This window comes from Pholcus phalangioides, unplaced genomic scaffold, assembly GCF_987345545.1.
Source record: "Pholcus phalangioides strain wild (caught in Gottingen) unplaced genomic scaffold, Ppha-v1.0 ptg000015l_1, whole genome shotgun sequence".
NCBI lineage: Eukaryota > Metazoa > Arthropoda > Arachnida > Araneae > Pholcidae > Pholcus > Pholcus phalangioides.
The window spans coordinates 60,370,827-60,384,432 of NW_028301608.1; the positions used below are offsets into that span (position 1 = coordinate 60,370,827).

General features: G+C 35.3%; 1 protein-coding gene across 1 annotated transcript; it reads right to left on the bottom strand.

Moving 5' to 3' along the window:
• Positions 1–256: 256 nt before the first annotated feature.
• On the bottom strand, positions 257–3,695 carry LOC149076376 (cuticle protein 10.9-like). The gene is made up of 4 exons (XM_089245535.1): positions 3,530–3,695; positions 1,312–1,407; positions 904–1,188; positions 257–651 (listed from the first exon to the last, which is right to left on the bottom strand). The coding sequence occupies exons 1-3, from the start codon at positions 3,539–3,541 to the stop codon at positions 937–939; spliced, it is 360 nt and encodes a 119-aa protein (XP_089101661.1). The 5' UTR covers positions 3,542–3,695; the 3' UTR covers positions 257–651; positions 904–936.
• Positions 3,696–13,606: the final 9,911 nt, after the last annotated feature.

Sequence of the window (13,606 nt, forward strand, 5' to 3'; positions counted from 1 at the left end):
GTTTTATAATTTAACTGAAAGTGAAATGGAATTACTTAGAAAAATCCTTCTCTCAGCCATTTTTTGTTCCCATAAAAAGTCGAGAATGTTTTGTTTTTATAGACAATTTCATTAATTGAAAACATGATGATAGCTTTTTGAACCTGGGCCGTTTTTTTTACGTGTACGAATGCAACGCAAAGTATTACCCTTTTTATATGTGCGAAATGGACCTTTGCATAAAGAAAAAATATCAGATGCTTGAAAAAAATTTATTGAAATATAAATATACATTCTCGCGTACGTATAAAACATAGAATACATCCATGAAGAAAATATCAATCTGACACCCCAATCCATAAAATATGCAATCCGTATTTGTTGTTGGACATTTTTCACCTGTGCACCATAAGTCCTTGTACATTCACCACAGAAATCAATCAATGAACATAATCAAAGTAACGTAATGAAGATAGTTATCCAAGTGTCGACGGAAGTCAAAACGAATACGTAGCGATTAGAAATATATATCCCTGAGTATGAAAACACATAAAATTACAAAATCTTCATAATGCCCGTATTCCCGTGATATCAAGTTATAGGAGGACCATCACCGACTTATACAACATTCAGTTTTTCGTTGCCGTGTCATTATCGTAAGGAACAATTCACCTGAAATTATAGGAAAAGTTTATAATGTGTATGAAGATACTACAAGATACTACAAGTGTACAAGATAATATATTTTTATCGATATATAGCAGCGAAATAAATACCCCGCATAAGTTCTTGAAATTTCAAATGCACCTTTGTTTTTATTTAACGTATCAATATTTTTGAATCGTGTCATTTTTTTCCGACTATACTACATTATTAAAAATTTTCATTCCCAGGTATTAAAAAAAATATTATGAAATGACTCACCATAACATCAGAAATAAACTCTTCGCCATGAGTCTAACCCTGAGAAGATTCCATGATAACGGCAGCTGGATGCTGGTTTGCCGTACCTGGCTCGTTGGTCATAACCTTAGCTCGGAATCCCAAATGATCAGCGACGTAATGGACCTCGCGCTTGATTCCACGATCGTCGATAAAACCGTAGGTTCCTGTAACATGTCCCTTGCCATCACCTACTTCTTGCCTGTGCTGCTCACCATGGGTATCTTTGATGGTGTAGCCGAAGCTGTACGGATGAGGCACAAAAGGCTAGAAAAGAAAAAAAAAAGCAATCGTAAAATTAAATTTTAATTGTTCGGTTTCTTACGTTTTAATCTTGTGTAAAAAAGCATAATTATCATTGGGGATTTTGAAAATTCATATTCAACTTACCCCACCAGCCTTGATATCGGCAGCAATCGGATCTGCCAAGAACGGAGCAAAAGCTGCAGCAGTAGCAGCAGCTACCAGAGCGGCGACGAGAACAATCTGGAAGAACAATTCAAAAAATATATCATGAATTTGAGTTTATTTAACCAAAAACTCATGAAATGGAGTTTTTATACGTTGGAAACATCCCGTATTTTTACATTATCATTCACTGATGTCAGTGACCGATCACCACCAAAGTTCGTCAATCGTCAAAAAATGACAAAAAACCGCATGACGTTTTAGTAAGCAGTTATAATCATGTCATAATTAATTATGATTTAGATTTTTTATGAAAAAGCTTATTGAGATGAATTTATAACTGATGACTGTAATGAAAATGTGATGTATCGGTGATTGTAACCAATTTTCCATTTTCTTATTATTTCAGTTTGAAAATTCTATTTCGTAAATACATAATAATTTGATATGCTCCGTTACCTGTTTCATCTTCAGAAGAATAAAATAGGTAAAAGTGGAACGTTGAAATAATAGTCAAGCATCCTTTGGTTTTGAAGATTATTTAAAAATTCCCGATTATATATTCTTCTCTTTATTCCATCATGTCGTAAGCCTATTCATCATCATCATACGCGTATGATAATCAGTCACTGGTTAGTATTTACAGTTTTTCAAGCCGATTTTGAAAGGAAACAGAATTCAAAATTTTCGAAACGTTGGGGCTGGAATTTCCAAACTATTAATAACATTGATACTTCAGTGTCGAGCATATTTATGCTTATTATCAATGTCGACGTTATCAGTAAACCTTCTGTATTGAACTGACATTACAATCAGATCAGACATTCGTTCTGAGAACTAAAAATATGAGGTATTATGTAAGTTGGCTCAAAATATAGAAATTGATAACTGGAAATATAGTGAAATACCTTCTCCATTGTTGCATGGAAGATGTTTCTGGCCCTGGGCTTTTTTTTACGTGTTATTCCACCTTTATTAACACACCCTAGCTGCAAGTACGAGATATTTCATCTAACTTAATGCTTCGTATTTTAATAATCTCAAAATATCTCACCTTATTTATTTAGCAACCATTTTATTTTTGTAATAATTTTGTGTAAATTTGACGATGTTTGTTGGGAAGAAGCACTATCAACCGCACAAAATCCAAAAAAAAGTTCTTGAAAAAATGATGAAAAAAGATTTCCACTGTGCGTTATATAATGTGGATCATTGAAATTTATAAAACTATAAAACCGTGCAGAAATTAAAAGTTCAAATCTTATAAGGGCTTGTTTTCTAAGGAATGAAGGGTGGCCCTCTCATAGAATTTTATAGTTCGCGCTATTAATAGTTTTTCTTTTAGGAAATATAATTTAAATTTAAAGCATTGTTGATATTTCCGAGTATGATGCCACTCTCCGCTATCCATACGAAGGTTTTTATCAGCTGGCTGAAGTGAGGATATATTTTTGGAAAGAGAAAAATACTACTTCCTTGCGGGGAATCGAACCCACGTTCTTTCACTTCCCGGGTGAGCGATCTAAACCACTAGACTACAAAAGCAACAAATATCTCAATCTTTCCTTGGGGCTCGTGTGCACTGAATGGGACCGCACATTGACGGTCGGACCTAACTCAGGCCAACGCTCACAATTGCTGACATTGCCTCCAGATGGCGACTTATCGGAGGATGATGTAGTCCAGTGGTCTAGGGCGTTCACCAGGAAAGTGAAAGGACGTTGATTCGATTCCCCGCAAAGACAGTTGAATTTTCACTCTTTCCAAAATACATCTTCGCATCATCCAGCTGTTAAAAACCGTATTTTTGATATATCCTCAAAAATGTAGCGTTTCACAGAAAAATACTTGTATAAAAGGCAAAGACCTTTGTAAAAAAAGTAAATGCGATACTTAATCCAATGATTCTCAAACTATTGCACCGCGGCTCCCTAGAATAGTCTGAAAAGAACCTCTTCAGAATCATCAATTTCAACATTTCGCCCCAACGCCCTTGACAAATGTTGGTGCCGCCCTTATGAGCTTCGACTCCCACTTCGAGGAAGCACTAGATTGAAGTTTTATCCATTAAAAAGCTACTTATATTAATGTATCTATTAAAAACTACAAGGAGAACAATCTCTCCTGCCTGTGCGTTTTTTCATCGAATCTAAAATTTAGATAAAAGATAGAATATCAATATCAATGCTGTAAAACTCACCCTGGTGATCATATCTGCAAAAAAAACTGGTTGAGTATCCTATAAGAGACAAGACAAATTTTTTCCAAGACTGGAATTGCACTGAATGATTTTTCACAAGAACATGCGAGTTTATATAGTTTCTCAGAGACTGACCCTGAATGATAAAGCATGGGAAAATAAAAAATTTCAGGTCGCAGTATATCATATATCATTTGACCCTCTGAAATGACCGTGTAAATAGCGTATCATTATGTATGTGAATGCGGTGAATTTAGTGTGTTTTTTCGATCGAATGTGTGAGGTCCTGCTGTGATTTTCAACATCGAGTTGATTACTTCGAAAATTGCCCGTAGAGAGAGACGCGCTCCACTGATCGCGTGTCGAGACTGTTTTAACATTTTCCATTTATTTCACCCTGGAAATTGTCGAATTAATGTGTTTACCTCAACAGGCTATCACACTGAAATTATGAATATGTCACTATCGTTGCGGTCATGAGCACCGGTGCCTTACATTCTGATAACTTTCTTTTTTATACATTATTCTACGATCATGTATTTTAAAATTCAGGGCTGGTTGGAAAATGATTGGTTCGAATGCGTGAAGAGTTCGTTGGGAATGTCCTCATAATGCCTCTTTACGAATATTTCTAACAAGAGATTCGTGTCTTTCTGTATTTACCATCAATACATATATTCGTGAAGTATGAATTACTCATTCAAAGTGTATCATATCAGATTTAATGTTGCGTAGAGAAAACACCGATACACAAATAGACTATCGTGTTTCCCGGTAAGAAAAACTGTTACAATATACTTATGTTATGGGCATATATTTATATAAATATATAAATACAAATATAAAGGCCACAAAAAAAAAGTCTAAGGAGGTGGCTGAAAAAAAAAAGTGCATTCAACGATAAGATCATTCATTATCCATTTCATCAAAATACAGATATAAAATATTTTGACACTAAGCTTCTTGTAAGCTCCGGAAGAATATTAATATAATTATTATATTTAAAACGAAAGCAACTCAAAATTTGAGGAATTATCATGAAAAAATTAAAAACGATAAAAAAAATCTAAAATTAACCGCCCACACACCACATACCCATAAAAAATTATGGTTGTTTTCATCTAAGCATGAATAGGTCCTAGCCTCTCGATTTATACCAATATGAATATCGTATTTCTTTTTAAACGTAACAATTTGGTTAAAATTCACGACACATGTGTCTTCAAACATTTTCTTCTATAAGTATTGAAAAGTCTCAAGTTTGTACATTATTTCTAAAAAATGGTTAGACCAATGATAAAACAAAAGCCATATGCCGTGAATGGCATTTGAAGGAGGGAGGGGCATTGTGAATTGGAGGTACGAGGAACCTCTTCTGGAGTATTGTTGAATTACTTATTTTAAAAAAGTAGCATTTCAAACTGAAAGAAACGGATTTTTTTTAGATTCCGATTATCATTGTTTTCCTGCAAAACCTTTTCTTACATAAAGCCTATTGTCAATACATATTGTCCTGCAAAGACAAAATTTTCCAGAAATTATAAAAAAAATGTTATACATAACAAAAAAAATGAAGAAATAGTTGAATAGAACTAGTATCTAAGTTTTTACACTATAAAATTAATCGTCAATGTCCAATGTCATTGACATAAACTGAAATAAGTTTTTTATTACTTATGATTAGGGCTGATCCAATTGATCGATGAATAGATTTTTTTACTGTAAGTCCTGGAAGAAGCCACATCAATCTTTTTAACAGGCCTGTCATTTGGGGGGGGGGGCAGGGGGGCCGTTGCCCTTCCTGGCTTTTGAAAATACGCTAAAAATGGTATACATATATATATATACACACACAAATATATACATACATTGAGTACATGTACTTTGCCCCCCCCCCCCGGAAAAAGTTGAAATGACGGCCCTGCTTTTTAATCGCCAAAAGTGTGATGCGTGTCTATATACGCACATAGCAGCTGTATTGGATTAGCTCCATGTGTTGAGAGAAAAAAACTGAAATTTGAAAGAAACTACAAATAATTATATAAACATACAATTTTTTCTGCCAAATTTTGTTTCCGTATCGTGACTGCGGTTTGATGGGTTGCCACAACTAACGTGGAAATAATTATCACGACAAATCAGGCCAACTTAACCATGATCCTGAATCATTTCTTTTGTTATTGGACTTTGGCCAGGGATCACCGACTACTTTGCGATCTGGCTGGCTAATGGCCGGAATTTGGACATTGGTGTGGTGAATATTTAACGAAATTGACCAATTTGCGAAGTGGCCGGCCCCATCACGAATTGGCCAACTTCGGGTTTTGGCAGTGACATATATAACATTTAGCTTTCTTCTTTTGTTCGACTGATTTGCGACAGAATTTTTCAACGGGCATATTATGTATTGTAATTTATTCCAAGAATGTAAAATATTTATTGTAATCCCCCACCCTCCTCCCTTGGGGTACTAAATTGCTGCTCACGAGATGTTAATGATGTTCTCTGGGTGGTAGGATGTAATGTTTATTTTATTTTTTCGGAGAGAATAAATTCTACCTTTGGGGAACCCCGTGTGATTACTCATAATCGTCAGGCCGGGGAAAGTATCGCATTTTCATACTATAATTTCATATTAATAGTTACCAAGGCTAAGTTTGTCATAAATGGTTGGCATTTGAAAATATATCAGTCGATTAATAATTTAAAATTTTCCAACTAACCAGTTAGAAATTTGATTGAATTCTCAGCTCTACTAATGATGCAAATCACATTATACATATAACTGCCACATGGTTATTTTTAAAATACCGGGACGCATTATATTAGCACCATTCACTTCAGTTGACAACAAATTTCGAACGACCACATGTATATACATTTATGCATTTATGCATTTATACATTTATTTATATATATACAATATACATACCCGGATTCAAACCCAGAACTGTTAAAACAAAGGTTGGCGGGCTATCTACCCACTCGGCCGACAGGAATTTTCTACACATAATTCAATCCTAAAAGAATCGTGACAATTTTCAATAGCGCTGAAATCTTCTCAAAAATCTTTTTTTTTTTTTCAATATAAAAATCACCGTATACAGGGTGTCCTATTAGTGCTAATACGGCTTCCTATCAACCGTCCGTTTTAGAGGTATGATTCCAATTTTAAAAAAAAATGGTCAAAAAGCGTTCAATAATTAACCAGTAACAGTTTTCAGAATGAGAAATACAGCGTATCACAAAATAAAAAATCTAAATTTTTATACAGTCCCTTTGTCTTCTAACTTTCAATTAGAAAGTTTTTGCCCTGTCTTATCGGAACCAAACGGAAATTTATCCCATGTATTGACTGCAATATTCCAGAAAAGGCAACGCAATAACTTTCTGATTGAAAGTTAAAAGACAGGAGGGCCGTATAAAGATTTAGATTTTTTTTATTTTACGACACACTGTATTTTCACTCTCTAAACTGGTTCGAGGTAATTTTTGAACACATTTTGAGCATTTTTTTAAACTGAAACCACACCTCTACGATAAACGGTTGATGAGATAAAGGCCGCATCAACACTAATAGAACACCCTGTATATTCTTAACAAAAAGCAATAGGAAAATTTCTCTTTTGAATTCATTATGGATATGACTCTTCTCAGTATCGTTAACTCGGGTGTGTGAACTTCATCGGTTAAATTATTCAAAAACGTCTTAGAAAAGTTTTTCATTAGGAAAAAAAATTACTTGTGCAGCAAAATGAAACGAAAGCGGAAAATTTTATAAATAGTTATCTTATTGCTTTTATCTCGTACAATTGATGTGTATTTAAGAACTAAATAAATAAGAATCGCCGATAGTAATCTTTTATGACTGGAAGCTTCTTTACGCACGAGGATTTACATAATCTTCACCAATGCGTATCATTGAAAGGCGATTCTTGATATCAAATTTAGAAGCCGTATCACTAGTTTTAGACACGGATTACTTTTTTTAATCACGTTTAATCTTGATCCGATCTATGTTAATAGAAATATTAGTGGTTAATGATCATTACCTTATATAGAAAAAGCTCCAAATTACATTTTTTTTTTAATAAATGATGAAATATAACTCATATGAATCAGATAGCATTCTTTCGACTTATTTGTATTATGGTACAAGATTATCGAGGAAATCGTGAAGTAGGAAATATATATTTTTGTGAAAAAAATGTATAAATATTTATAAGAAAATTATAAAACAAATGTTTCCATCACAGAGACGGACAGGCAGACATGACCGGTGACCGCCCAGAGAGATCATCTTGGGATGGTTTGCGCTCTTTCCCAAAGAGATGCGCGGTCACGGAGAGCAGACTCGATTACAAAGAAAAAAAAACATAAATAAACTTGATAAAACTAGCAGAAATTTTGTGTCCCTAAGGTTTGCATTCTTGCATCAAATTAAAGCATACATAAAACATTCATACACCAGTCTTCTGGAAACATCGAGAATCATAAAAATCTCCCTTTTCCACACACAAATACATATTTTCCTCATAATTTTATACACACACTATTGTGCACTTTCCAATATTGCATTCACTGACTGGAAAATACTGGCGCAAATCAGTCCAGCTTGTTATATTTCAATAGAAATCCTCAATTGTTCTTGATATTAATACACACTACAAAATCTTATATTTCAATTTGTATGCATTGTACGGGTATATTTTATTTGTAAGACACGTCCTACGCAGATCCCCACCAATACACACCGCATATTACTGATGAAGATGTTTGTATATATTGCTTCATATATATTATCTTAAACAGTTATTTCAAAACATTACGGCAGAAATTCAGGAAAAAGTTTGTATGTATTATAAATTATATTAATATTATTTCTCATCTATAGCTATATTTTGCATGCATTTCTCATTGTTATAAACTTGCACACGTCATAAAATACACACAAATCAATGAGATGGAAAAAAAAATCGATGTGTGTTCAGCTACGAACAGAGTGTTGTTTCGTCTCCACAGATGGTTTTTGAGGTCGACCCTTTGTCTTACAGCGAAAGTGTATGTCCCTGTAGTTGCGTGTGTCTATCTCTCATGTCGAGAGCAGGTCCTGCTAGAGGATTATTTTAGCCCATGACCTGGGTGGCAAAATGGAGCTATCCTCGTGTTTCAGCCTTGCGGCCTCCTTCGCAAGACGGTCGCCTCTTCCGTAGTTTCCATCACTCCAGACCCCAAAAATCAACTAATGTGCATCATAACTTTATCTATGATGAAAAGAAAAGCAAAACAGTTTATTCAAGTATTTTTGAATTTTCATGTTTCATGCGCCATATTTTGATACCTATTTATACGAAATATCCACCTGGCATCGCTATGACTAACACGAGAAATTCTGGTTCGACAGGTCTAATTTTGAGTTCTAGCATAAGGGGTCATTCAAGTATGACGTCAGCATAGATAAGGAGGTTTCCGATTTGCTGACTTTTCATGACAAGGGGGGAGAAGGGGTTGGATGATTCTTACGTCATCAACCATCGTTTCTAAAAATATGAAATATTCTTAATGGAATCTTTCTCTGTGCGCCAAAAACGAGAAAAACCATTCCCCAGTTTGTAGGCATCTGAACTAGCATTCTCCCTATTGATAAGCCACTTTAATGATCTCTAAATATTCGGCGCATCCAAGTGCTCTGGAACTGTGCAACACATCACTCAAGTGATCCGTAATTATGCCGCGGATCACTTAAGTAATCTGGGAATGTACAGTGGACTGGGAATGTTCACTTGAATGATGTAGAACCACACTGGGGGCGACTTAAGTGCTCTAAAACTGTGCCATCTGTCACTCAAAGGATCTCTAAATGTGCCACGGATCGCTTAAGTGTTCTGAAACTGCTTCGCGGCTCATTTAAGTAATCTGTGAACGTGCCACGGGCCGCTTAAATGCTCTGGAATTGTGCCACGGGTCACTTAAGCGATCTGTAAATGTGCCGCTCAGTTCATTTTTACGAATATACGTTTGGGATACAGGCCACATCAGATAACCCCAGGGCCACATTTGGTCCATGGATCAAGGGTTTACCATATAAAGGGGTGGGGGGTCGCAATGAATTTCTTAAAAAGTCATTTTGAGTTTCTTAGTTTTGAAAGAGCATTGAAATTATCAGATAAAAACTCAATATATAAAGGTATTTTATTTCGAAATTTTGATTTTTTTCAATGTTTTTTTTCCATTAAATTTTTTTTTTGATCGTCTCTGAGGGGGGGGGGTACGAGCCCTCCTATGCCCCCCCCCCCCAACGTAAGGCTCTAATCCCACCAATATGTGTTAGGAGGTAGTGGGCAGAGATGAAATTTTGCTGACAAGGGGAGGAGTGGGGTATACAGCCCCTAACGATAATAGCATTGGAGCAGCACTGTAGTCAGAGTAATCAATAGGGTGTCCCATAATGTCTTAAGAGTTTAAAAATGCATAAAAATTGAAGGAGTTGGTTTTGAACAGTGGTTTTCGAAAAGTTATTCTCAGAAATGGTTCTTTGGTACAGAAAAAATTAGATCCAATTTTTGTCGCTAGACGAAGCTGCATCTAGTATGGCAATAATCACCAGAACTGAAACTTTCTTCAATCTCCTCTGTGTTCGAAACGTTCGAAAAGCTTCCGCTGGTTGAACTAAAATAACTTTATCAATAGCGCTTTGTCCACCAATGTCAGCATCACAATGAAAACGTTACGTAAGCGTTAGAAACATGAAAATGCAGAAATGAGCTGTTACTCGTACACCCTGTATTTTATAGGAACCTGATTTGCATATTTCCTGGGATTTCCTTTCGTTTAGTACCCTCTATCGACGAAAAAAAATTTTCTGTACTAAAAAATCCTCCGTGATAATAACTTTTTCGCAAACTGCATTCAAATGTACCAATTCCTTCAATTTTTGTAAGTGTTCAAACTATTTACGAAATTATGGGACACCCCCCCCCCCCATACAATAATTATTCAAAAATTTGAATTTTCTGTCAATGAAACATTTTAATCAACTTCTAAAACTGCCCTAATTCAAATGGGATTTTATCATTAATCGAAACATCAAACTCATTTTTAGTATACTTATTTTTGCCCAAGGACCTGCATGGAATTCCTGCGTATTTATTTTCAATTATTATTATTATTATTCCAAATGAATCTTCTACTTTGTTAACTTGCCCTAAATTTAAAATTGCATCAATCTGTACCCGATCAATCATATGGAACTTTCTAGTTCAATATGAAATAGTTCACAGACAAATGCAGTTGGCGCAAAATCGTTTTTTTTATCACGAGAGCCAGCTTTAACCTGATACGGAAATCAAATCTTTATTATTCCATTTCCCGACAAGATGGACAGTTTGTGAAAAGTAAGTGAAAGTTTTTTTGAGCGAAAAAATCTGAGGAAATATTAAAAGAAAAAGATAAAAAAAAACATTTCCTTTTTATTCAGTTTTTTTGGAACAAAGGCAGTGGAATGCCACATATTCGTGGCCAAATCAACCGGAAGAAAAATGAGTCTACCTGTCCGTCAAACAACGCCAACCTTTGCAAGTCACGAACTGGACCATGGTCACGTGATTACTGCAGGCTTTTCTTTCTCCATCACTTCTTTAATCATCGCGAACTGTTTGCAAGTAAATAAAGGAATGTAGGGCATGAGACACACTGGTATCAGTTCATGTCTATATAACTCTACGTGTATCTACCGATGTATAAAACTGTTTGATTTTTTCCAGGATATTTTACTTTGGTAAAACTTTTCTCTCCACGTTTATTAACACGTTTTGCAGTCCTTTAAAGGTATCTTTTCTTCCATAAAATCGCCACTAGCACATATTAATGTCATTTAAAGAGCTAAATTTTCTGGCTTTTCATTTAATTTTATTGAAATAAAAACTCCTTTGATTCGCAATGAAACCTTTTCAGGTCGGTTTATCCACTTATGCAGTCATGAAATCTAGTGAAATCGTTCCATCAGTTTTTTATTTATTTTTTAACCATTTCGTTACGCATAATAATAAGGAATCTTTCTGACATGTCAGTTCCTATCAAAAACAACATTTTCACGTTTTGTGTGATCATGTGGGCAACCCCAAAGCAATAGAAAAATCCAGTTTAATTGAAACTGGGCATACAATCTATCGCCTTGGGCAATTTACTACCGAGCGAGTTGTGCTGGAGGTGTGTAAATTTGTGCCTAACAGTCTCAGTGGGTATCTCTAGTATTGTATGTAGACTTTTAGTGCTGCCATATATATAGGGTGATTCAGAAAAGATGAGAAAAACTTGAAGAGGTGAAAGTACACACCAATACAAACAATTGCAATCAGAGAATTCATGGTCTAACATGAAACGTTTCGAAACGGCCGCTCCGGAAACGTTAAAACGACATTCCTGTTGAAATTTATCGGGAGAAAAATAGTTCCATACATGCAAATGTAACCTGGGGAAGAAGAAGAAACCGTATGAAAATCTGCGTCACGATGAATAAAAGGCGCGAATGCCAGCCCTGTTAAGTTATTCCAGCGTGCAACCGTTCTAACAGTTGTAACATACTGGATGGCGTCCGCGCCTTTCATTCACTGTGACACAGATTTACATACGGTTTCTTCTTCTTTCTTAGGTTACATTTTTGCATGTATGTATAACTCTTTTTCTCCCGATAAATTTCAACAGAAATGTCATTTTAACGTTTGCGGAGTGGCCGTTTCGAAACGCGCTAACGCGTTTGTGTTTCATGTTAGACCATGCATTCTTTCGTGACAATTGTTTGTATTGGTGTCTACTATCACCTCTTAAAGTTTTTCCCATCTTTTCTGAATCATTCTATATAGGTTGACTTTTTTAGTAGTGACAACTATTTATTTTCTAGATACATAATATGCATTAGAGGTTCTAACTTTTACAGGCCTTCGATTTGACCACCAGTGTTACGTCAAACTTGTTCCAAGTGATGCAAAAGCTTTTGGATACCGTTGGCACTGCGTATTCTGTGGATGGTGCGATGAGAGTCATGTACATTTTCGAGAGTCTGACACATTTTCGTGTCCCCTCCCTGAAAGCTCTTGTCCACCTTGAACTTGAAAAAAAAATAACCAAAGTTAAAATTCTAAAACCTCGTGTTAAATTGCATAAAAATATCAAAAGTATTTAAGAGAGAAAAATTGAGTGCTGAAAATGAACAGAAATATTTTAAATGGTCCTAGGAAGAGATTTTTCTTGTAGGAAAGCATGGGAAGCAAAGATCGTGCACCAAACCCCTTAACACGTCGGAGCATGGAGATCGTTCAATGTTCAATGTTACTAAGTAGCACCAACTTATTAATACTGTACTAACTTATTACTTACGGGGCGTAGGGACAGTATAAAATTTTTTCGCTCAAATCGTATTTAAAAGGGGCGAATGAGAACATTGGAAACTTTTTCTTTAATCGGGAAACTCTATGTCTAATACTAACAGTTTAGGGTTAGCTATCTGACAACCATAAGATTGGGCACACTGTATATAAATTATTAGTTAGCACGTTTTTACGGGAAACATTAAAGAAACCTATACAAGGTGTTCTGTTAGTCCTGATTTGGTCTTTATTTCATCAATCGTTCGTGATAGAGGTATAGTTTTAATTAAAAATGCTCAAAATGTATACAAAAATCTCTCTGTGCAGTCTCGAGAGTGAAAATACAGTATGTCACAAAAATAAACTTTATATGGTCCCCCCCCCCTGTCCTCCAAATTCAAATTAAAAAGTTATTGCTACGTTTCTCTTGAGGCCAACATGAAAAATCCATGTTTCTAAGTGAAATATTCACTGAGTTATTTGAATTTGAATAGCTGAGATGTTTTAAAAATCACAAGGAAAAAGAGGGGAAGAATAGCATAAACTGAAACGGACAATGATCCTTTCCCTCATTTATGATGTGCTTTCTGAACTTTTCTCTCTTTTGAAATTTAAATATCTCAGCGAATATTGCACTTGAAAACTTTTTTTTTTGCCTCAGGAGAGACAGGGCACCAACTTCCTAAGTGGAAGTCAGAGGACGAGAGGACCG

Bases quoted from the DNA above. Each gene is read 5' to 3' on its own strand.
- LOC149076376 (XM_089245535.1), bottom strand. The intron at 1,189-1,311 runs GTAAGTTGAATA...TTTCTTTTCTAG, and splicing joins CCGATATCAAGGCTGGTGGG to CCTTTTGTGCCTCATCCGTA.